Genomic DNA, 26,449 nt, shown 5'->3' on the forward strand with positions numbered 1-26,449 from the left:
CCTGAAACACCATTGGTGTGAATGAGGTATATATTTGGTTAAAAAGAACACAATGGTGCTCTTGGAGGAGATTCAGGTGATAAGGTGGGGGGGGGGGGTTACCTTGGTTGCTGATTGGCTAATGGTTACAGAAGCCAAAAAATCGTTATGACATCATAAAGTAGCCAAAATCTGATCAGCTCATTTTCAGACAGGTTTTTATATAAATGGATCAGGACAAAAAGAAAGAATCTTTTTTCCTGAGACTTTCAGAATTCTTTCCACAGAGGGGACACATGGTTATGTATACAAGACATGAACAAGTGGATTTTGCATAACAGGTGACCTTTAAAGGAGCCAAGAAGAGGGTAGCAGAAACAACAGAAAGCAGAGCTACTTATATTTCCCTGCTTGTCTGCCCCCCTGTCAGATTACCCCCTCCCACCGTCCAGCGCTCCTCCATTCTGGTTGGCCGGCTATCAGGGTTTGAATTAAGGCTTGGCTGGCATCGGGTTGGCACCCATGTACCTTGGCACCTCTGTAATGATCCAGAGTGCAGCGGGCAACAGATGGGACCGATCCGGCAGGCTGCGATCTGTTAACCTCTCACACACACACACACACACACACACACGCACACGCACACGCACACAAACACACTCCTGCCGGCCAACTGAGAACAGCTGTGACCGTTCAGAGAGTTTTATTCAGTCTTTCCTAATTGGCACAGTGATTAGTATGACGGTATTCTGGTGCGTGTGTTTCTATTTCCTGTGTTTGAGCATATGTCGGCATCCACCATATTTGGATTCAATGATACTTTGAGAAATATCTTGGCATTTGCTTTACATTGAAGTAAAACAATTGCTTTCTTGATTTTACTAAATCTGTCCTTTAGATTATATGATTGTTATAGTACATGATATGTTTGATAAAACCAATCCTGGGTAAAACACACAATGATAAATTCAAGTTCAAATGAATTCCAGTTTTGAATGCCACTCTTGTGAAAAGAACAGCCTGTTATTCATTCTGCTTATGAATTAATTACGTGCTCACGACTCTATTGAAATAGAAAAGCATAAAAAGTTTAATAATAATTTTCTGTACTTTATCAAATCAAATCAAATCAAGTTTTATTTATATAGCACATTTATAAACGATTTTTGGTCGAGCCAAAGTGCTGTACAAATAATAAAAATACCCTACAGTAAAGACATTATACAGCTAATACAACAGCACAGTTTGTTCAGAATATCAGTATGAGAAAACGACACCCTCTGTCCTTAGACCCTCACATCGTACAAGGAAAAACTTCCGGAGAAAAACCCACATTTCAAAGGGAAAAATGGGAGAAACCTCAGGGAGAGCAACAGAGGAGGGATCCCTCTCCCAGGACGGACAGACGTGCAGTAGATGCCGTGTGTAAATCGAAGAGATAATACGTTTTACAGCGTAGGTAGGTAGACCGAATGTTAGGAAATGCATGTGTCTATAATAAGAAGATGAATCCACGAGGATGTCAAGAACAATCCTGTGGGAGCCATCAGGGAAGCAGCATGACGAGACCCAGGCAGGACCGCAGAGACAGACCCAGCCACGACCCGAAGTCATTAGAGTTCCCTCTAATAAAACCTCGAGAGGTTAGAGAGGGAAAAGGTTTTGGATAAAGAGAGGACAGAAAGAATAGATTACAGGAGTAGAGAGTATGAGAAGTAGAAAGAGACAAGATTTAGAAGAATGAGCAGTAGTAATAACCTTATTTTTCAATATACGATCCAAGTTTTTAGGATTTAAGTGAAAGAGCAAGGACCAAAAATGTAGGTGAAGATGCACAGCGTATCTACGTCAATGCAGTCTTATTAGATTATTATATCAGCTATAAGCTTTATCAAAAAGGAAGGTCATAAGCGTACCAATAAAACGGATAGGCTATCGGCCGCCCGAACACAAACCGGAAGCCGAATTCCACAAAAGTGGAGCTTGATAAGAGAAGGCTAGAAGGCCAGAGAGAAGAAATGAGTTTTAAGTGTCGATTTAAAAAACCCTAGGGTCTGGGCCGACCTCACATGGAGGGGCAGAGTGTTCCAGAGCCTGGGGCCCGCTGCTACGAATGCTCGGTGCCCTCGGGTTTTAAGCCTGGTCTTAGGCACTATCAACAGCAGCTGGTCAGCAGACCTTAAAGCTCTGGCTGGGGTATACACTTGAATAGTTTTACATGTTCTGGATTAAAACGTTTGGTACAGAAAACCCTGAGATGATAATCAAAAAAACACTCAAGTTTTCTGTTCCACAGTAGCTGTTATTCAGTCCAGGGATAATAGGCATAAATTGCTTTTGCCATTTTACTATATTTATTTTGTGCGATTCCACACGTGTCCCTCCTTGGACTCTGATAATACACTTTTACCATCGAGAATTAAAGCTCAATTTTCTTTCAGCAGGGACAGGATTTTCTATATCTCTCTTTGCTCTTTACAAAATACAACTTTTAAGTCGTTTCTCACAAGCCACTGCCTTCAGAGTCCATCCTCTTTTTGATCAAGTCAGTTGTTGATTGTTATATTTCTAGCTAGAAAATGCTAATTATTTAAAACAGGAGAGGTAAAATCCAATCCAACAAGATAAGTTTGATTTTAAGTGTTTTAGTTAGACCCACACAAACAATGGCAGCATCTCCACACAGCCCAGGAACACCAATACACACTCCCTTCTCTTCATTACCACAATGTCCTCCATGAGAAAACTCTCCATAAAGTATAAGTGGCTGAATTGCCTCATAAGGACCATGCTTGATTCCTGACTGATTCTACCTAATTGCTTTCACGTATGATTCATCAGTTCCAGCTTCTGGTGGCTGTGACGCGGTGTTTAGGTGTATTAGGGGCTGCATTAATGTGTTTTATTTTTTTATTTGTGTGTGTGTTTGCAGAGGGTTATCAACATATGAATGGTTTGAGCCGGTTTACAGGTCTCTTCTTCCGATGCGCCTCCTCTTCCTCCTTTGCTTTCTCAAACCACTCTATTAAAGTGAACTAGCAGGAAGTTTTCTTGTTGATGAATCCACCATGGCAACAACATGCCTCATAGCTAATAATAATGCATCGAGGGAGATACGGAAGGTAGAGAAATTATAACATCTTGGATCGCTTCGTAAACAAACATATTGAATAACTCGATGCAATTTCTCCAAATGCAATTGTAGATTTTGCCAATAAATTACATCAATGCCATTTTTTAACCAAATAGCATTAGTGTCCATTTATGTTATTGACATTCACCGACCTTGTCTCATTCCCTCTCCCTCTTTGTCTACGGGAGATTCATTTATTATTCATTTTGTTTCATCGGAGGAAAGGTGACTCCACCATGGAGGACATCTGGAGATATATGCGACCCCTGTCATACATTTTATATTTCCCACCTCAGATTTGACCCTCTCGGTTTGATGATACAAACAGCACTTTTCTCAGGCTCCCTATAATGAATCCCTTTCTTAGCTGCCCTTGCTCCTCGTGCTTCCTCTCACAGCTTATTTTGTCCGCTCTTATCAGTCTGTATGCAGACTTGTTGCTCGTGTTCTGTTCTCCCTCGCTCATGGCTTTTACATTTTCAATCGTTTACCTCACTCCATTGTTGCCCTTCTGGCCTTGGGATTGGGGATGTAAGGGCACCATGGCAACACAGGCAGTGCAATGCAAACGCTTTCTGACAATGTCTTCAAAATAAGGATGAATGCGTGTTAACGACGTGTTTTAGGGGCAAAGCTGAAGGCAGTTGCTGTCATCCTTAGGACATTTGAATCCATATATGCACTACTGTCTGTCTGTCTGTCCACCCTTTGTCTATCTTCTGTCCTTGAGCCCTATATCTTCCTATGTGTCACTCAACCGGCTAATTTCTTTATTGCTGCCTTAATGTTTCTCATTTCTCCAGCCCTTAATCCTTATATTTAGTCATGTCTTTCTTTCTGTGCACCAATCTGTTATTCCACACAAGCATTCATTCAGCTACTCTATAAAGAAAGGTATTAATTGCTATAATAAATAATTGCTTTTATTCAAACTGACTTTTATATAATTTCTGTGCAAATGTAATGATGATTTAAACACATTTATTCTAGTCAAATATGCAATTGATGTAACTAAGGTTAGATTATCAATGTCATGTGGATAAAGTTAATCGTTAAGCTTCATGCATTGCTAAGAGCTTAGTGGAAGTGGAATGATTTATCATTTTAATATTTCCCAAAAATGACAGGTAAGTGGTTGACCAATCACTACAGAGCCGGCCAGCTAACCAATCAGAGCAGACTTTCAGACTTTCTGACGGTTTCAAAAGAGGTGCTGCAGCACAGGCAGTATGTACAAGAGCTTTTTGAACATTAAAGGTGGGGTAGGTAAGTTTGAGAAACCGGCTCGAGATACACTTTTTGTTATATTCCATGGAATGCTCTTAACATCCCGATAGCAATGAATATCTTAAGTGCTTTGACAAAAAATCCATACAAAAATGTCATCTGTGGAAGCCGTAGTACTGTAAAAAGCACGACCAATCATTTTAGCCGGCCCGGCTAAAATGACTGGATGGCCTACCTGCCTGTCAGCCTTCCATCTGTGCACAAACTTATCTCGTGCCCTCATTGGTCATGTGCGCGTTTGTGTGTGTTGGAGGAGGGGCTCTGTAAGGAAGTAGCAGATTTCTTCCGGCTGTGTATTTTCAAATTCTAGCGCACTCGAGCCGGTTTCTCCAAAATTACCTACCCCACCTTTAAAGCATGTCACAGTAGAGACACAAAATACAAATATAAACCTGGAAATGAGCTTAATATTATGTCCTCTTAAAACAAGACAAGCATCCAAGTATCAGAAAAATGGGGACTCAAAAAATACAAATCTATTTTATGATATTAGTGCAAAATTCTAATATAAGAAAGCGACATTGTGAACAATAACAGCTCCTTGTCTGCTTCCGACCTCTCTGTCCTGCTCCGGTCGTGTTGACTGTTGGGCTCTTTGGCTCTGGTCCGAGGATGCGGTTCATCTCGTTAACTGTGGCCTGGTGATTCTGTGTCTGTGTTTAATGTCCGTGCTCTGCTGAGTGTTAATTTGTTTTGATGATGGTAACTTATCATGATGAAAAAGTTGATGTATTTACTATGTGGGCGGTCATTTTTTGGCCATGTGATTGAGACTGAGGGTGAAAAAAGGGCGGCTCGGGCACAGTATTTACAATGCAACTAATTCTCCCCGCGCTGGGTGTTAACTATAGGGCAGTGAGGCAAAGTATTAATAACATCATATATCAGAAACGCACCACTTCACTGTACAGCACATAAAGAGCTCATCTGGAGTTATAGCCGACTACTAAACCATGACCTCTCTCATGGCTCCTTTCTCCCTTTCTCTTCTCTTTCCTTTAAGAGAAAACTGCCTCCATGCTTTGTTTTTTATTTCCTTTTTACCCTTTTTTTACAATCTCCTTTCATCACTGATTCCTATCTTCTCTTTTTTCGCTCCCAAAAACTCTTCCTCACTCAGACTCCTGAGTGATAGTGAAGATAAGTAACCCCCCTTTTCAATTCAAATCCCCATTTCTCCCTGACTTGCTCAATTGCTCACTTATCATCTCTCCTTCAGTCCATCAATCTGTCCATTCATCCGACCAAAAACTATTTTTCGTGCTCGATTTTATTTAGATTTGAGACCATGGCCTGCCAGTATTCCCCCTCTTTGCTTATAAATCACTGCTGTCTTTTTTTGAATGCACACTCCTCCATTCCCATCAGCATCCTTGTTTCTTTTCAAGGTCTCAACTCCCTATTTCTCACAACAACATAGTGTGTTATGCCAAACCTGTACTGACAGAGTTAAAGCCATTTTTCAGGGGTACAAATATTCCTTGGTGATAAAACACAGACTATAATTTGAACAGGATTTTTGTACATATGGTAAGGTCAACCATGTCATGCACCAATAACTTGTAATTGTAACAGTTAACTGAGAATGCCTGCTGTGAGGAGTTGTTGAAAGTCACATTAAAATGCATTTATCCAATCCAGAAGTCAATCTCCAAAACACATTTTGTGATTAGAGCAGTCTAGTGTGATGCATCATCAATCACTGTCCTTCTTAGCCAAGTTTCTAAAATGAGCTTCTCACCTCATCTCTACCTTCTTCTAATATATTCATAGCACCATCACTCCTTCCTCTCACCTTCACCTCCCTCTCCACCGTCTCCCTTATCTTTAACTCACTTATTCTTGCTGCCAGGTTTGTCCCCAAGTCTCTCCCTATTGTTCTCCTTCACTCCTTATTTTCCATTTACTGATTTTCCCGTTTAGAGTTGTGATTTACTTTCTTATCTTCTTTATATGTTGTGTCCAGGTTTGTGACGATCTACCACGGCCCCAGCCACACCTACAAGATGCAGCGGTTGACTGAGTCCAGCAGCCACAGCTTCAGAATACAGGCCAGCAGTGATGCAGGGGATGGTCCTTTCTCCGACACACACACCTTCTGCACCACCAAGTCCGTGCCTCCTGCCCTCAAAGGTAAACTCACCCAGGAAGCTGTTACACAACTTAAATAAATACAGTTTAAGTGAGGCATAAGATATATTAAGCTTAACCGCTTACCTTTTGTAAAATGTTGTGTTATTTCGTTTGGCTTGTAAAGGAAAAATATATGTTTGTAGTCATGCATTTGAGAATAAGAGGTAAATATTTGATTATGCTTACCTATCTTGTGTTTTTTGGACATTTAACCTTACTTTATTAGCATAGCATTTAGGCATTTAGGCATTTGAAGCATTGTTGTGTTCATTCTGTAAAATGCAATTCAACATCTTGAGGACGACTGTGTCAACCATATTAGCCGCGTTCACACCAAGTACTTTGCCGTATTTAGTGCCGGCACTCAGAGCCCCGGCACTTATGACCCCAGGGCATTTAGTACAGATCGCGTTCACACCGGAGTACTTTTCCCTGAGGGAAGATTACGCAAATGAGCCGCTGACGTCACTTCTTCTTCTTCTGCTTTGGGTTTACTGGCAGGCAGCAAACAACTTCACGGCGTATACTGCCACCCGGAGTCCCCGGCCGGAAGTCCCCGGAGTTGAGGACTGGCTTCAGTAGAAGCTGCTGGGACTCCCAGCAGCTTCTACTGAAGCCTTCCGAGTAAATCGCCAGAACGCCGACACCTCCTCATCTCCACCGCTCCCATGTTTTATTTTGTGTTGCCATAAATTAGTCTCTCTGCGTTTGTGCGCTGGGCGAATGCTAATGCTAATAATGCTAATGCGAGGATAATAAAATGGCGGCTCTACAAAACATTTCAGAGTTGTACGGGGCGTGGTTTGCAATTCGCCCAGCCAATCAGAACTGGGGCACTTTTTTCCCCCAGGAAAGTACGATCTCAGCAGGCACTAAAAATGGGGGTAAAAGTTCCCGAGATTAAGTGCTCTTTTTGGTGTGAACGCGACATAAGGGGTACTAACGGAACTAAACGCGAAAAGTACGGTGAAAAGTACTCTGGTGTGAACGCGGCTATTATATCTGTACCATTTTATACTCTATTAAGGGTCAAATATGAGAAATGAGTTGGAGTAAATATTTGGTTACATCCAATCTATATGTCAGAGTAACCCATTTTTATTTAGTGATATTTAAATCTCCACTTGTGTAATATCTAGGCTGAGTTTGAACTTAAATGGTTGTTGCAACCTGCTCTGCCAGTTTAAGAGCAACACTGATGGCCCCAAAGAGGCGATAAGCTTCCCGAACAGGAAACGGAAATACATTTGTTTCTGTTTTTCTCATAGAGATGACATGTTTATTATTGTATGCTTGATTATCGCCTCCAGTCTGCAGTCTTTCCTGTAAACCGAGAAGCAGTGGCTTATTATACTTGCAATAATCACAGTAAAGAGTGTCCTCTTGGGTGATTTACCCGGAAAGTATTATGGGTATGTCTGTGAGGCTGTGAATGTGCAGCACAGCATTGATATATCCATAAACAGACACACAACAGCCTCAGGAGTCCAAGCAGCTTCCATCAAACTATTAGCAGTGCATGTGCTGTCTGATGGGGTTTCTTTCCTTCAGGATGAGTTTAGACAGTTCAATTAATAGGTCCCTCTAGAGTTTAGTAAGTGTATGCTGTATTAAGCAGAGCAGTCACAATTGGATTACTGTTATGTTGTCATCATCTAAGAAAAGTATTGCTTTGCAAAACTGTTGGCAACACAGAGAACAAATGATACATTATTCAGTTTTTCAGTGTTGAAGCTTTAGATTTTAAGAGCGATATGGATGCTTGTGAATGTTTTATTGGTATTTTTTTTAAATAAGTAGTATGTATGACATTAATGGAATTGGCGGTCGTAGGATTGATATCATGTTTGTATGTCATTTATTCCAACAGCTCCCAGAATGCACCAGCTGGAGGGGAACACGTGTGAGATCACATGGGAGACCATCCAACCAATGAGAGGAGATCCTGTGAGCTACGTGCTACAGGTGCTGGTGGGACGCGAGTCAGAATACAAACAGGTTGGTCTCACACACACACACACACTCGGATCGTTTCAGGATAGAGTGAGAGCTCATGTGTCTCTAGGGGCTAAGATAATTTGGCTCTTTCTTAAAGTGTGCACGACTTTTTGGAAGACATTTTCTTATCTCCCTGAGGAGCAGAACAATTCAGTTTGTATTTATGAGGAAGGCATTAAAGAGCACTCAATTGCCCACACCCCTAGACCCAAATTTGCACATTGAAGAATGAGAAACACACACACACACACACACACACACACACACACACACACACACACACACACACACACACACACACACACACACACACACACGCTGCCTGTGCACTATGTCTTCTCCACTGAGAGATAGAATATTCTGGAATTGAATGTAATCTGCAGTGCCAGCGGGATTTCTGATTGGTATTGAAAGATGTATAATGGGAATGACAACACACACATATTTTGACTGCACTTGTAAATACTGGACTGGGCAGTTGAGCGACGTGCAGATTAGTAGATTGCAGACAAAGAGACATTGATCTTCAGGGACGTTTTACTCTCCGTTATTCAATTACTGAACGGTTAGAGGGAACAACTGCTGATACTCACCAGCAGACAAAACCGCAGCTGTGTGTGCATGAGAGGATGCGGGATGTGTATTTTGTCATTTCATTACGTTTACCCTCACCAGCTGCCAATGCAAATCTGTGAAGCTGCTTTTCAGACCTTTATATTCTTCCCTCTCCCTCTGTTTGTTCCTTTTGTGTAAACACACAATGAGGAGAACATCGACTGAGTGCATGCACGACTGTTTGATTTGCAAATTTCATTCATAAATACCAGAAGGAAGGAAATTCTGAAGGCTTCAACAGACAAACACTTACAGTCCACCTGTTGCCTGGAAAATGGTGTTAAATGCTCTCATATGCAGGAAAACCTCAATTTTGTTTATATAACCCAATATTACAAGTCTCAAATTCGCCTAAAGTGGCTTTATCTGTTATCTGATACATTTTTCGTGACATCTAGTTTTTGAGGTTTCAGGTTTAGGTTATTCAGTTACACAATGAGCAAGATTCTTTGCTTTTCTCATACTGAATGACCTATTTCCAGCTTCGAGCATTTCTCTGTTAACCTTAAGATTTAAGGTGGTGCTAATGCATGTGTCTTGGAGAAAAAAAGGAACATAACTCCTCAAATGTCATATGAAGTAATAATAATAATAATAATTATAATAATAGATGTATTTTGTTAGCGCTTTTACAGGTGCTCAACGACGCTTTACAGATATAGTGAAAAGAGGGACACAATCAGCAAGGAATTGTTAGATAAAGACTGAATAGACACTCATGTTATAGATCTTGATGTCCTGCCAGATGTGCACACCCTTTTGTAAATTGCCTCATGCTGAGAGCTTCACCGTGCCAACAATATAAAAACAAGCAATCATAGTTCACTGTGACCTCAGCTACTTTGCAGGTCTCTATTCTAACAAAACACCAACCCACTCATTTAGCTCATGACAAAAAAAACATCCGGCAGTGAGTGTTGTTGACTAAAACGTTATCGATTGCACAGTAAAAATTGTACGTGCTCCTGATTGAGATTATACATGCTTTTGCACACAGCTTCATTATCTCGTTTCACTCCCTTCACAGGTTTTTAAGGGAGAGGAGGGCGTGTTCCAGATCTCTGGTCTCCAGGGCAACACAGACTATCGTTTCCGTGTGGGCGCCTGCCGCCGTTGCCAGGATACGTGCCAGGAACTGTGCGGACCCCTGAGCCCCTCCTCCTTGTTCACGCTGCGTCGCCAGGAGACGGCGACTTCGGGAGAGCTGTGCCCCGTGGAAACGGGCAAAGGCGTGGGCCTGATCTCCAGCGACGAGCGCTTCGCGGCGCTCATCGTGTGCGTGTTCGCTGGCTTCTCCATCCTCATCGCCTGCTTGCTACAGTACTTCTTCATGAAGTGAGGGAATTTTAACTATAGGATAGAAAGAGAACTTAAAATCACAGAGAAACTCTAAACAAAAGAAGCGAATGAAATCAAAAGAAACACTTGATTTCTACTTCTAAGGCTATGTATGGTCTTTTTTTAGTCAAATTATCAATTCTGGCTTTCCTCACCTTGTTCCTGTTGTCTTCAGCCTTCACTGAGTTTCTCATTTCTCTCTACGTCTCTGGTGTCTGTCTCATTTGTTTCTGTCGAGGGAAGCCTTGTGTTAGCTGTACCTCGGATGGGAAAGAAAACTGATAATCAAGCCTTAAAATAGCTGTGAGCGAAGCAGTTGCTTCTCAGACTGACTTGCATGTTTTTTATTTTGTATCTTTTTAAAACATATTTGATTAGAGAACGTGTATATTTCATGACGGTCATTGCCTTACTTTTTGTTTTTCAATGTGTAATTTGCTTCTTTTTTTTTGCTGCAGTCTTTTTTCATTTCAGCCATATTCCAATGTAGGCCTACAAAGCTTTAGCCGTTCATACCTTATTATTCAGTTACTGCGGACTGTCAGTCAATACATGCAATTCATATCTGCTCAGCTTTTAACATTCAATCATTCACTCATCCAGCTACCAAAGTGATGCAAAAAGTGTGGTGTAAGATGCTGCTATCCTGTGATTTTATTATATCTAAGAAAGAATGGAAAACCAGTAATCTAATATATATACACACAATATATAAATATATATTATAACAAATATCTATGATGCTATAAAAGTGATGTAATATAAGTGATGGCAATGTAAGGTCTGAAGGACAGTGTGAAAGGGGAGGATTCGACCCTAGGTGCTCACAAACAGCTGCTCTGAGGTCAGTTCAGCGGCTGGAAGGAGCCCTTAAATGCAGGTCTCGGATCAGAAAATGCACCCTTGTAGGTATTCGATTGCTGGGCACAAACTGGCTCTAGCGTTAAGGAAGCCGGGCTGGGATTGTGATTGGCTAACTCAACAGGAAATGAGCTGATCTCAGTCCTTCCTTATTCTACCATCTCAACTACCAGAGCTCCAGCCTTTAAATCTGTAGCTAATGAGCCCGTCGGACCCAAAGGTGCCAACAGCCTGCCAGTTAGCTGCGCTTCTCAGAGCTCTGTGTGTTAACCAGGAGAGCCGTTAGGAGTTAGCTTGAGCTTTACCCCCCCCCCCACCCTGAAATGTCTAGCCAGAGCAGTGCTGAAGCTGTAGTTTCTCCTTCCAGCTAGCCTGTGAATCAATAAGTTTGAAGACTCTTCCACCTCTTTTATCCTCTCCTGCCCATAATTATATGTAATTACTTTTTTTGCTCTGGCTGCTCTTTTTCTCTAGCCTTCGATCCATCCTTTTCTTTCTGCCGTCTCTCCTTCTTTCTGTTCTCCCTCCCCCTCCCTCTGTTCTTTCTCTATATAACGGTGCTTTATTGACATGTAATCAGAGCAGTAGCAAGTCTGCGGCCTCTCCTCAGACGGACATGTTCTCTGGGGATTTGAACTAATGTTCACTAACCAAACAAGCCTTTGACAGAACACAACTCAACAGAGCAGGGCCTTCTGACACACACACGACACACCCCTGACCTCCCGCCTGACACCCTTTATCCCATCCCGAAAAACAAAGCCAAGGTACAGCCCAATACATACCGTGATGATCCAAAGAAGTCACCCTGACCTGCGTGATTAATGTGTGACATGTCTAATTCTGTCAGGTGGGGTGCAGGGAAGAAGGAGGGGGTTATGAAACAGTGGGAGGGTTGCGGCCAGCTCTGATTGGCAGCCTGTAACGTACCTCAGGGATAAGGCCCTTACAGAGGGGAGATCTAATCCTGTCACCCCCATCGCTGTCATCATCGTCATCATTTTTAGCTTCTCGTCCTCCGTTTTCTCTCCGCCTCCCGCTTTTATCTCCTTCTGTCATTTTTATTTGATGCTGTATCTTGTTCTCTGTCAATGCTGTGCCTTGCTCCTGTATGTGTCAGTAAGCAGTGGTTTACTAGCTCAAAAATACCTTTGCCAAAGTTGATGGGAAAGTTAAGGTAGAGTTCTTTTCTAGGTTTTATTTATACTATATATTTGCATACAGTACTTTACATGCCAATTACAGTGCAATCTTCAGTTATTTATTGTTTAAAGATTAAGAGACAAGTAGTTATATACTAATTTTTTCCTTGTAGCATGTTTTTTTTAATGGATGTATGTTAGATCGTATGATTAAGGCCAGCATTCCTTATCTCAGTAACCCTTTAAGTATTTCTCTTACAGCTGTTGGGAACCTGTAGCTCATCAGTCCATGCATTGCAGTTATCATTGCCGTTTCAAACATGTAACCAAATGCCTTTGTAATTTCTTTTCTTTTCATCTCCTGTTTTGGCCGTGCACAGCCGAGCAGTTCTTGTATTGCTTAGAGAGACATGTAGCAAAGCAAGGCCTTAGGGTCAGTTCGAGTCATCTGTATTGGGATAAACGTCGCTGCCTTTGGCTTTTTCTTTTCCTGATTAGTGTTATAATGAAGCTTCTGATATCTTTTTTACTGTTTTATTGCCAAAGTGCAGGTTTCTCGTGTCCACTAGATGTTGCGTTTGCAGTCGTCTAAAGGGTTCTGTGATGTTCCTCTGTGACGACACAGCATTACGATTATTATTATTGTTATTATTATTCTCTCAAAAGGAAAAAAAAACGTTAACTTGATCTGTGATTATGCTTCTTTTCATATTATCTTTTATTATTTTGTTTTGTAAAGCAAAATGTGCCATTATGAAATGTGTAGCCCCTTTCGAATGACAGTTTTTAACAACCTGATTTCACACTGAAAGGTAAAAAAAAATAAAAAAAAGCAAAAACAATCATTTGATGATTTCAGGCAGATGATGACAATAATAATATTGACGATTCCTTGTTCAGGCTAGTGCTGGTATAGCAGTAGTTAGTATTTTGTATCCAGTATTTTGCTAAGAGATGATATACAGAGGTATCTATAGAGCTATAGAATGAAATGGTAATACATTATGACTAACAGAGTTTAAGCACTTTTTTATGCCGAGCATTAGTCTTGATGAGGTTAATAAGAGCGAGAGGAGACACAAATTCTCTGTACCAAACACTACTGCCAACGCCGTCTGTTACATTCATTTGGCATTATTCTGTCGTTGGCGTCACTGTGACATTGGCATTACTGGAGCATGGTTCTGTGCTTCTCAAAATGGCGCCTCGCTACCTGCAGAATGCAAACTACGGTTCCTTTCTCAGACGTGCTAATGGCGTGTCTACCTAGCCTGTTGCATTGTAGTCGACAGGTGATATGTGAGCTCTCCTGTCTTTAAACCCCTGATGTTATGTTGCCCACCCACAGCCCCTGTATTCCCCATTTTACAAGCCTTAATGCCCCGGTGGGAGAGCAGAGGTGATTGGCCGAGCTCAGGCCAGTCATGTTAGTGTTGTATAGTCCGAGGTTAACGCACTGTTAACTGAAAGGCTGTGTGTTTGTGGGCAGGGTACTCCCTTTATGTGCTTTGTTGTTTTGTTCTGTTATTTTTAAATGCTGGTGATTTTATAGATAAACCCCCCCCCCCCCCCATCCTGCATGTCCTGCACATTTTGCAGGTGTGTCAAGAACGAGAGACAATTTTTTCGCCCAACAACCCCCACGTCTGTGCCTTCTGATCAGTTTATTTTTTCATTTTTATTTTTTTTAGGTTTTGTACGTTTTACAGTAAGTAGAGAATTTTGACTGAGAATTTGGCGATTTGAGAAACGTACAGAGACTCACAGGTATTTAACTATTTTTTAAGCGAGACAAAAAAACAGAAACATATTTTTACCTCACGATTTAAAAAAAAACAAACATTCCAATGTTGTCATGGTCTACGAATTGAGAAAAAAAAAGAAATTCATGCATTTCTTCTTGTATTGTAAATGTTAGACAATTTCATATGCATTATATAAAAGAAACTGCCATATCAATTTTAATGTATAGATTTTTGCAAATACTACCCTATGTATGTAAGACGTAACTGTATCGGTAGCGTATATATAATATATTTATGCCCAATAAATGTTTTGATTTTTTTCTGACTTTGATTGCACCTGTTTGCTTTATTGTGTGTGTCGTTATTCATCCGCACTTTACCTACATATACACTGATCTACATGTGAATTTTTTTTGCATGATTACATTTTATACAGATAGCTTAAAGTGGACCTATCATGCTATATTTGAATAATATAGTGTAGGACCATACCTATATAAGGCATATTTATACATCATGCATTTTAGCCATGCCTCATTTTGCTCAATTTGACATTTTTTAGCTCTGTTTTTGCAAGGGCTGATTCTGTGAGAACAGCACCATCTACAGGCCTGGCATATGTACTACAGCGTCTCTAGCGCTTTCGAACGGCAATGGCCGTGGATGTCTCCTCCTGATTGGTGGAGTTGGCCCAATAGCCGTAGCTCCATCTGTCCTGACGTCAGGACAGTGTTCAAATCTGGATCAGTTTTTATCAGATCCGTTGCAGCCCCTTTTTTAGAGATTTGGGTATGGAGGAAAATAGAGAGGGTTGTGTTTTCTGACACTTGGTGAGTTCCCTGGAACACCGGGGACACATATTCATGTATAAAAGACGTACAAAAGTGCATTTTGCATGATAGGTCCCCTTTAAAGGTAGGGTAGATAAGTTTGAGAAACCGGCTCGAGATCGCTAGAATTTGAAAATACACAACCGGAGAAAATCTGCCACTTCCTTACAGAGCCCCTCCTCCAACACACACGAACGCGCACATGACCAATGAGGGCACGAGATAAGTTTGTGCACAGATGGAAGGCTGACAGGCAGGTAGGCCATCCAGTTATTTTAGCCGGCTAAAATGATTGGTCGTACTTTTTACAGTATTACGGCTTCCACAGATGACATTTTTTTATGGATTTTTTGTCAAAGCACTTAAGATATTCATTGCTATCGGGATGTTAAGAGCATTCCATGGAATATAACAAAAAGTGTATCTCGAGCCGGTTTCTCAAACTTACCTACCCTACCTTTAATGGACAGATATTTGGTGTACAAACTATCAGTATACCCAATTTGAATGCAAAAACTATTTCACTGACATTTACCATTGTGAACTATTGATTTTTGTCTTCACGGTTCAATAAGAGAAGGATGATCCTGCTCTGATTAAATATGCAATGTGCTGTTGTAAACACATCTGAGGGGCAATCAATATGTATAATGTTGAGGTTTAAAGGAGGATTTACAGTCTGCATTTTGTCTCATAACAGTTATAATTATTTCAGGTGACAACATTTAAAATAATGACAAATGAATGAAACTAAAGACACTTGTATCTTTTGTCACACCGTAGGGAGCTAGAGTTAACGCCTGAGTGTCCATTACACTTGACCTATCAGTGTGAAGGTGTGACTGGTAGATTTACTCTTTAGTGGTTTCAATAGTGTAGCCGTGGAGAGTAAATCACACTCCCTTTCATCCCCTGCGGAGAGAGACTGCTGCTCTACACGCTCAATCCCCCCTTTGCCCTGCAGCAGGACAACAGGGGAATAATAGCCTTTCGACGTTTTGTGTGAGCGATTTGTTGCGCACAATAACAGGGTTATTTAAAGTTGTGTACAAATTGAATAATAAAATAGGAGGCAACAACACTCCACTATCTATCACACAGATATCTTTACTTGACATTAAAAACCCTTAGATTGTGCACTATAAGCAATCAACTACTAGATAACTCAAAGTGGAAGGATACAGCATCATTTTCATTTCATTGTTTATTTGAACCGGGACAGTGCACATTAATGAACATTTTAAACAAAATAATGTTTTTAAATGTAAATGAGCCGGATTTTAGCTTTGAGCTATAGTTTCCATCCGTAGTCCCGTCACATACAACATTTATGAACATAACATTTATATACATGGCAAACAGAAATACATGATATGCAGAAAGAGCATGAGCAGCATACAAGCCAAGTGGTAGTGTGTAAATCACAGGTCAAGAAGCACCATGTAGGTGGGTTACATTGGCATTATCTGTCAGATGCAAACATTGTTGGCATCTATGAAGCAGTCAAGTTCTTATGTTTACTAACTACAGTATAGCAGCCCATTATCTAAAATCAGCTACTCTCTTTGGGAGAAAAACCCAAAGGAGAAGAAATGTAATGCTTTTCTTCAGCGGTGTAATCTACAGTTGGGGCACAAGGTAATAGCTTGATGGACAACATAGATTGCACAACTTGTTACCAAATAAGTTAAAGCAAGAACAAGGCTGTGGAAGACAAAGAAGACGAGGCAATCTGATGATAAAACCTAAATAACTGATGGAAGAAAGCAGTGTTCTGGCTTTTTCTGTTGCTGAAAAGCAATCCCCATGAATCTGCATCAAGTTTTAAGAACCCTGCTTTGTTTTATCATAATGTACATTTTACCAGTGAAGATTCATCAGAACATTGCTGTGTATAAATCCCTTAATCGTTGTTCCCCCCTTTGATTAGTCTATTTATCCATATCCAGATTATCCACTACCTTTTCTTCAGAATATCTCAGCAACTTTAGGACCCTCAGCAAAGTTGACAATGAAGCTGTACTTTAGTGTTTCAAAGATTCAAGATTCAATAGGTTTAATGTCATGAATGAAAAACTTGGGTCACAGGTTCCTAATAATAATAATAATAATAATGCCTTTTATTTATAGAGCGCTTTTCTTGAAACTCAAAGACACTTTACAATGTAAAAATTCATAATAACATAGTTTAAAACATTTAAAGAATACAGATTAAAAGCAGTTCTGGAAAGGTGAGTTTTGATTTGTAAATTGCAATTACAAGACAACAACAAAAAAGTGCAATACAACCATACAAATAGTGCAAGCCCAGGCATTCGTCTTGTGGCCTGTGGGATAAAACTGAGTCTGGTGGTATGGGCATTTTTATATTTTGTTGTATTTGATTAACCTGTTATCTTCTGATATAAGTGTTTATACAACTGAAATATTTAGTAGGTTGACTTATGGCAGCGTTTCTCAAAGTGTGGGGCACACCCTACTGGTAGGGCGCAGAGATGTGATAGGTGGGTCGCGAATGGACGCGATGAACGGGAGATTATTATTATTATTATTTATTTTTTTAAATACATTTTTTGGACCTCAGGCCGGAATCGAACCTGGGTCCTCGCGGGCGGTAGTGGACTTTTACAGCCGGAGACTCGCAACGGCCCGTGGGCCCACCTATGCCACCGAAGGCAGCAGCCCACCAACGGCAAAGGTTAAAGGCAAGCATATAATAATGTTAAAATGTGCTAAATATATACACTACAAAAAACAAAAAAAAGAGGAGTAAAAGTAGCTCACGAGTTGTTTGATTTTTGGAAAGTAGCTCTCATCCTAAAAAAGGTTGGAGACCCCTGTTATAGAACGATACATTTGACAATTTTAAGCTTGGCCTACCATTTTATTGGAGCGATGAGGAACAGGTGGGGCTTGAAAAGGCCCACCTGTTCAAAGTGGGGAATGAATGACAGAAAAAGTTTGAGAACCACTGACTTATGTTTAAAGCTCACACAGGCGCTCAGGGCAGCTCAGGGGTCCTACAGACGCGGCAGACAGAACTCATTAATTAGACCGAGCCCACAGTATGCGGCTACGTTGCAGAGCTGTGTATTGTATTTCCAGCCAGGTGAGCAAAATTGGTGACACAAATGTATAATGACCATTGAAGAGGAACTGACTATGTAGATATTTCTGATTTTGTATCGTAGTTGTACCAGTTAAATACAGAGGATGTCGTGTGGTGCTTCTTCACCTGTTCGTTAACATGGACATCAAAAGTGTAGCTAGCCCACTTGTAGCTTGCTAAAATATTTCTTTTTTTGTGCCCAATACTTGGGTTTATGACTTATGAAACTAAATATTCCCAGCAGCTCCAGCACTAGGCACTTTGATGTTTAATGCTAACTATCATAAGTTAACTCAAAAGACACCAAACTGAGTCATGGAACATAATAAATGGCTACTAACTATTAGCAGTTTAACTTTGTCTTTGTCAGAAGAATAGCTTGTCATGGTGTAAATGCACACCAGCTACCAGTTAGCAACAGCTAGTCATAACTGGTACCAGCTGTAAAGTGGTCCTGCATGAACAAGCACACATCTGTATAGATTAACATGGATTTTAACTCCTCTTCAAACCCAACCCCCCACTCTTTGTCATGTATACTTGAAATTCACTCTCACCTGCTCAGCCCACTTCTAAATAAACTATCATTATGTCTGACTCGTTAATTTCGCCTCTCTTCTTTCACCTTTTTGTTTTTTATTGTCAGTTTTCATTGCACAATTCTTCTGAAAAGAGCCCCCTCATCCATGTTCTTTCACATCTTCCTCTTCACACCTGTCATCCACCCACTAATTATCTTGAATAAGTTGCTTTTATTTAATTATTTCGTCATCTTCACGACTGGTGGATGTTATTAATTGGCCAACTGGTTGACACTCACACTTTTTATTTTTGTCTCTTTCCCACAGACTTTCAGAACCTCTGCTGAACAGCTTCGCCTCACAAGGTTTTGCAGACACACGTGGTGTATGGATCATGAGGGGGACAAAGTGTTAGAGCCCTGTGTGTCCATCCTTATGTGATGGAGTGGTGCTGTGCGTTGTGGCCGCAAAAATACAACGCCAGCATAGATGAGAGAGAAGTCGTTGCTGTGTCTCTGTGTTAAGATTGCAATATTCTGAATGCTTTTACACCCCACTGAGACTTGTATAATTTAATTGGATATGCTGTAGCAAGATCACACAGGGAAAAGATGACTGGCCCTGTTAAAGAGCAGCATGTGTCTTTCAGTCCACTCTAATGGCGCATTTCTACTGCAGCGCGTAACACGGTTTAAGCGTGCCGTGCCAAACCCGGACCGTTTTTTGTTGCGTTTCCACTAGGGGTAGTTCCGGCTAACGGGTACTTTTTCACAGTTTTTCTGGCCCTCCAAAATCGTGGTTCATTCCGGGCCAACAACCGGGCTGAATATGCTAAACTAGTGACTTGAGTGGCTACAACTACAACACAATGAACATATTTGACCGTGATTTAATTGTAATACACGTTTCAAAATGATGCCGAAGTAACAACATACTGATACCGGTTAGTAAAAACCATGAATTAATGCTTTGACAAGTCTGCAGACAGACGACAGGCGAAGAACCTTTTAAAATGCGTGTTTTAATGGAGATCGGCTAAGCTAACGTTGTATATGCTCCGACCGTCCACACTCACAACAACGGTTGTACTTGTGGTTTGTACTTGTTTAACTTTTGTCTAGTTTCTGAACAGATATGAGGAGCTGTGAGCTCTGAGTGCTAACAGCTAACGGCTGATGTTGGTTTTCTGTGGTTCGCATTAAAGATGACGTCACGGCTCCGCCTACACTGCATTACTATAGTTACTGCCCCAGCTACTAAACTGTAATGGAAACGCAGCATAAAGTGAGCCTGGCCTACCAAGGCCTAACTATAACTACAGTGGAAATGCGCCATAAGTGCGGTGGTCTTAACTTCAATTATGTGACGTGTGTGTTGAAGGTTTATGTGAAGTGGTTTGCTAGTTTCACAATATTCTCAGCTTGCATTTTGCATCTCATACCTGCTGGAGACTAAACGCTACTTGATTGTCTAGTGCAGGGGTTTTCAACCTGCGGCTCTTTAAGCCCTCTACTCTGACTCCCTTGAGCTTAGACAAAAATAAGAAGGAAGTAAAATACAAATATGTGTAGGACTATTTATATTTTGTTGCATGGTTGAAAATGTTTCGTATCTTGTATTTTGAGGTGATACTGTGACACATAAATAAAAAATAAAAACGGTTTTAATTAGGTCAACTAAAATATGCGTCACATCCTGCTACGGTCCCGCGCCAGCGCCTTTTCTTGCAGGTGACTAACCGGACCCCCGGCTCGATGAGCGACCTATGGATACATCAAAGAAAAGAAAAGTATCGGAGGGATACACACAGAGGGTTTAATTCTGCGTGGACAGAGTTATGCTTTCACAGCAAACGATGCTGGCTTACCGGTATGTTTGATATGTAGAGAGAAGTTGTCAAAGGTGCTGCAGCCTTTACGTGTTGGAGGAAAAACACAGAAGAGGAAGACAGCTAACGATGTTCAGTCATAATTCAATCACAACTATTTTTAGGGTGCAGCTATAGGTTTTATCTACTTTAAAGGGGACCTATCATGCAAAATGCACTTTTGTACGTCTTTTATACATGAATATGTGTCCCCGGTGTTCCAGGGAACTCACCAAGTGTCAGAAAACACAACCCTCTCTATTTTCCTCCATACCCAAATCTCTAAAAAAGGGGCTGCAACGGATCTGATAAAAACTGATCCAGATTTGAACACTGTCCTGACGTCAGGACAGTGGCGCTACGGCTATTGGGCCAACTCCACCAATCAGGAGGAGACAGCCACGGCCATTGCCGTTTGAAAGCGCTAGAGACGCTGTAGTACATATGCCAGGCCAGTAGATGGTGCTGTTCTCACAGAATCAGCCCAGAGCTAAAAAATGTCAAATTGAGCGAAATGAGGCATAGCTAAAATGCATGATCTGTTTGGTATTTTGAAAAAAAAAAAGTATAAATATGCCTTATATAGGTATGGTCCTACACTATATTATTCAAATATAGCATGATAGGTCCACTTTAAAGCAGGCCTGTGTATTTGTTTTAATTCTCCTTATACGAGTTCTTTGTTTATTATTAGAGGTAAATAGTTTTCTATAATGTAATAAATAATACATGCAAACAAACTGTAGTTTTTGTCTATAATATAACAATATATACAACGTTATAGGCTATCAAGCTATCAAATATGTTTTGCGGCTCCAGACAAAAAAATTGGTGGAAAAGGGGGCAAAATGGCTATTTTGGTCAAAAAGGTTGCAGACCCCTGGTCTAGTGTATGCTAGCATGAAGAACACAACTTAAAAAGAAAATCAGAGTAATTGTGTTTTTACTTTTACAAGACCTTATCATTGACAGATACAGGCAGGAGATATTCCCAGATGAATACAAAAAAAGTAAGATACAAGTGGATTTTTACTCTTTTAATGAAACATTAAGATTAATAAATAGTATGTCATGACATCAGTATGTACACTCATTTATGAACAGATACATTCTTGAGAGAAAGGAGGCCATGTTTTGAAACCCAGTGCAGATTGGTGGAGGCTGCTGCGGTGATCTGCTGAAACCATCTGAGCATTGAGTGTATAACATCACAGAGCATCTATTTACAAGCACATCATCACTTATAGACTTTACAAAATTAGATCACTCACATTTCCATCAGTTGAATACATTGAAATACATTTTTTTTACAAAAATCAATTTTCAAAACCTCCTTGTAGATGGTATAGGTTTTCACATTTGGCCCATTAGCATCTTTCTATTACAGTTCACACACCATCATGCAAGTCACCCATCAAAACGTTCCACTGAGCACCCATGCAATTCTTAATTTGAAACATTTGGTGAATCGATAAACAAGACAAGACAATATAGATTTAAACATTAAAGATGTCACTGTATGTGTACACTGAACAGTTTTGGGGAACAATTCATGCCAAATGTAAATATAGGCATTGATGGTAAAAAAATCAACTTAACTTCAGATGATTTCGATCATTTACCAAAGATGAACATTGCAAACATCAAATACAAAAACACATTTCTAAACAAGTGACTGAATGAACAATTTGCTTCGTGTGTTTTATGATTGGATGCACAGATTAGCACATCGTCCTCGCAGAGCAGAAAAAGTAATGTAAGTTGTACGCAGGTTACTGATATCAGCACACCTGGTGGTGAATTGAAAAGCGGGTCAATGGTCACAAGTCTTAGAAAGCTGAGCAGACAACAATAATCACCAATCACTTTCCTTTTGTCTTAGGAACCAAACTTCGGCCCTGTCCACACGGAGACGAAAACGAACCGAAGTCGTTTTCAAAAAAGTCTTCCGTCCACACGGAATCGGCTCAAGAAACGTGTCCGTCCACACGAAAACGCTCAAATACTGGAGACGCTGTAGTACATATGCCGGGCCTGTAAGTGGCGCTGTACTTCCGCCACAAAATACACCAAAAGCAGCTAATAAGAACCCCCGAGCATGGGCATAAGGCATAAACAAACATAAATGTCCACTTGTTGCTGATGGTTGTGGTAGAGAAGCTGTAAATGTTGCACTAACATCTGTATCATGGTCAGTAGCGTCTGGAGCACGAACGCAACCCTGTGATCCGCCATTGTTGTTGTTGTTGGCGAAACGCATCAGCAATGACGCGGGGGTGAGCGGGAGAGGCGGGGCTATGGCGTCATCGTTTCAGGGAATGATCGTATAGGGCGTACAAACGGAGCCGCAAGCGTTTCGTCCTCAGACCTACCCACTTTGGGAGCCGTTATCAAAGTGTATCGGATTCAGGCTCCGAATCCGCGTTTCCGTTTCGGCCTCGTGTGGACGAACCGTCTATACGACTGCGATAGAGAACGTTAGCGGATTCAACTGATATCGTCTCCGTGTGGACGGGGCCTTATACTTGTTAAACATTTTTTTACTTTATGATAACTGCTTAAACCCTGATGTAAATTGTCCTTTTTTCTGATGATTTCTCAAAATAGGCCAGAACCTGCAGCTTGAATGAGTATAATTACAAAATGTTGTGACGTAACAATGTCTTGAAAATGTTTGCATTGTGTATTATTATCTAACAACCCTAAAATCGACCTGCAGTGTGGCACCCATGAACCAGACTCCACTCTCGATTGGCCCTCTTTGGCAGCATCAACAAAGCATGGACTTGAATTTCCAAGATACAGGGCGTTCAGTATGTCAAAACATCCATAACAGTATTTTTACATATTCACACGCTCACATCACAGAAAAAACCCTTTCAAAACATGACACCTGGCATACAATACACACTTTGAAATACTTCTTTCTGTCTCTCTTATTCTCCTGCAAGCTCACACACACACGCACACACACGCACACACACATACACACACGCACACACTGCACTTCTGCCCCTCTGAAGGAGTACAGAGCAGTGCCACAAGTTCTACAGTGCTTTCCTTGTCATCCAGAGTATGAATACAATATAAGGCAATTGTAGACGTCTATTATATTTATTTATGTGAGTGTAGACGGGCATGAACGCACCTATGTTCACACTTGGATCAATCAAAGCACTTTTGGCTGGTGTGTATTTTGCACTCCACCAGTCGAGCTTATGAAATGCTGCTGAGTGTGTTGATGAATACTTCAGGGCACTTGCTGAAACGATCCAACAAACAGAAATCGAAATGATATTAATGCAGGTTGACAAAGTGAATGCAGCTTTTTGGTGATTACCACTTTTCTCATCTGTTTCTTTATGTCCCAGTCAAGCAATTGCCTCGCTCATGTACAGAGCAGTTTTTTTTTACAGGAATAATGGCTTTAAGTCAATGTTTTTAACGCATGACTGACAGTGTTTCTAATGATATCAAGGCGTTTAGAAGCTGACTGTGGATTCCGTCCAGCCGTTCAAGCCGTCTCCCTTCACGGTGCTGGTTGTTCGGCTTCGGGGCGGCTGGCTGTCTGTCAGGCCGAAGAGACGTGCCGCTGCGCACCGGTACTTCCAGGACATGGTGTTGTAGAGGATGGGGTTGATGGCGGCACTCAGGTAGAAGAGAACCACGGACACCAGGCTGCAGTACTCGGACACCACAGACAGCAGCGGGGACGGTGCGTCAAGGGAGCGAAACTGTAGGTAGCGACCCACATGGAACGGCAACCAGCAGAGGACAAAGGCAAGTACCACTACAACTGTGGGAGGGGGGGGGGGGGGGGGGGGGTGAGAAGTAAAGAGAGAGAGAGGGGTATAATTAATACAAGATTATGACTTTATCAACAGTTGCAACCGAGCTAAAATCTAGTTGTAAACTTTGCTTTTTCATCTTGTATACCAAGCTACACCTGTGCGTAATTTGCGCGCTCTCCGAACTTACCCAGCATCTTGATGGTCTGCCTGTTGCTTTTGTCCCGGTGTGCCACACGGGAGCTGATGGTTGTCTCTCTATGTCTCTGCCACAGCCGACGACCAATGAGGCTGTAGAGCACTGTGAGACAGAAGACCGGCATGAAGAAGAAAACAGAGCTCAGCCACACCATGGCCCCCATCAGACCTGACTCCACTGCGAAGTGCGTGATCTTACACTCCCTTGTGTCCCCGGGCTCCACGAAGTAGCCAGTCTCATTCATTTCAAGGCTAACATTTGGCGACATGCTGTCACGCTCCACTCCCACCATGACAAACACGGGCCCTGCGCTCATTACAGACACTGTCCAGAGAAGAAAAATGAGGGCACGAACCCGCCTCTTGGTAACCAGTGCCTTTGCGCGCAGTGGGAAGCAGATCGCCAGGTAGCGCTCCACTGACAGAGCAGTGATGCTCAGGATGGTGGAGTAAGTGCATGACTCCGAGACAAACTGAAAGAGCTTGCAGAGTGCGGCCCCAAAGCGCCAGGGCCTGTACCTCCACATACGGTAGAGGTCCAGTGGCATGCAGAGGAAGATGAGAAGGTCTGACAAGGCCATGCTACACAGGTACAGGTTGGTGGTGGTGCGCATATCCCGGTACTTACTGACCACCAACATTGTCATGACATTCCCTGTCACTCCGACCAGAAACAGGAGCGTGCAGGCGATGGTGATGCCCGTGAGCAGGGGAATAGAGTAATAATTGAGAGGAGGCAGCTCAGCGGTGCTTGTTGCGTTGATGATCTCCTCCCAGCAGCAGTTACGGGAGAGGAACTCCGAGAGATTGGGCCAAGAGGGCATGCTGTCAGCGCGGTTATTTACGGGGCCGTGCCTGGCCCTGACTGCTGCAGGCACCCCGGGTCTGGGACTCCTCACAACCCTTGGTGCTGCCCTTTAATCCCATCATCAACATTTGAGCTGCGGAAGTTAATGTCAAAGGTTGGCAGCCATGCGTAAAAATCAAGATCCTTGCGCACGTTGAAAAGAGGTTTGGCTCACAATACTTAGCGGACAAAGAACTTCAGAGATCATCCAGGGAGCAGATAGTCCTGTCCAGAGTCTGAAACAAACATGAGGCTATAGGTCGATATGAATGATCCACAACTACAATGTCTGGAGCAGAGAGGCAGGTGCAAAACTAATTGTAAAAGTGTGTAAGCTACACATCACCAACCACAATTCATGCGGAGGTGTATTGTAATCTAAACAGCTGCAGCCGTAAAACTTCAGCCCAAACATCTATTATCTAAAAAAGAAAAACAAGTTATCTCCTGTGTCCTTTCCTTCAGTGACCACAGCAGCTGAGCGCTTTAGGAAAAATGAAACATGAGAATCCTGTTTGCAGTCCCACAGAGTTCCCATCACCAGCAGCGTGTCCTTTTTTTGCGCGTCAGACAAAAACAAAACAGTGAATCTGTGGATGTCTTGCACCCGGCAGCATGTGACGGTGAGTCAGAGGCAGGTCCTCATGATGCGGCAGCAGCAGCTGTGAACATCTGTCCATGAAAAGGGCACCGGAGCTCAAACACAGACGGATAAACAACAACCACGGAGAAAACAAATACTGTATCACGGAGCGGAGAGAGTTTTGTAGTCACAATAACAAAGAATGAACGACGCCTTGTCAACATAATCATGCAAATAGAAGTTGAAATTATCAAAGTAGAGTTAAGTTTAAAAAGGCAAAGAAATTCCCCCTGGCTTTTCAAATCTGCTCCTCTATGTATACTGCTTATCCAGTGTGTGAGTCCAGATTTCTAGTGAGCAAAACATCCTACAGGTGAAGTGGTGCTGCCCAAGTGAGGGTGATGTGGAAGTCTGCATTGAGCCCAGTGCTGCAACGCCACCTGCAGGTACTTTAGGGCAGGGATGACAAGGGGTT

General features: G+C 41.7%; 2 protein-coding genes across 2 annotated transcripts in view; one reads left to right on the forward strand and one right to left on the reverse strand.

The window, feature by feature from the left end:
• fndc3ba (fibronectin type III domain containing 3Ba) overlaps positions 1 to 14,556 on the forward strand; it is a 101,965-nt gene extending 87,409 nt beyond the window's left edge. The window contains 3 exon segments of the mRNA XM_034144376.1: positions 6,366 to 6,532; positions 8,403 to 8,530; positions 10,173 to 14,556. Coding sequence (XP_034000267.1) covers positions 6,366 to 6,532; positions 8,403 to 8,530; positions 10,173 to 10,484 — 607 coding nt within the window. The 3' untranslated portion in view covers positions 10,485 to 14,556.
• An 8,324-nt stretch (positions 14,557 to 22,880) lies between these two features.
• Positions 22,881 to 25,835, reverse strand: ghsra (growth hormone secretagogue receptor a). The gene is made up of 2 exons (XM_034144427.1): positions 24,537 to 25,835; positions 22,881 to 24,354 (listed from the first exon to the last, which is right to left on the reverse strand). The coding sequence occupies exons 1-2, from the start codon at positions 25,366 to 25,368 to the stop codon at positions 24,041 to 24,043; spliced, it is 1,146 nt and encodes a 381-aa protein (XP_034000318.1). The 5' UTR covers positions 25,369 to 25,835; the 3' UTR covers positions 22,881 to 24,040.
• Between the last annotated feature and the right edge of the window lie 614 nt (positions 25,836 to 26,449).

Source organism: Trematomus bernacchii, unplaced genomic scaffold (genome assembly GCF_902827165.1).
Source record: "Trematomus bernacchii unplaced genomic scaffold, fTreBer1.1, whole genome shotgun sequence".
NCBI classification, from domain to species: Eukaryota; Metazoa; Chordata; class Actinopteri; order Perciformes; family Nototheniidae; genus Trematomus; species Trematomus bernacchii.

What these genes read in the sequence shown, in the direction of transcription:
- ghsra (XM_034144427.1), bottom strand. Translation starts at nt 25,368, where the DNA reads ATGCCCTCTTGGCCCAATCTCTCGGAGTTCCTCTCCCGTAACTGCTGC. An exon ending in GCAGACCATCAAGATGCTGG is followed by an intron (nt 24,355 to 24,536) that starts GTAAGTTCGGAG and finishes CCCCTCCCACAG; the next exon opens with TTGTAGTGGTACTTGCCTTT.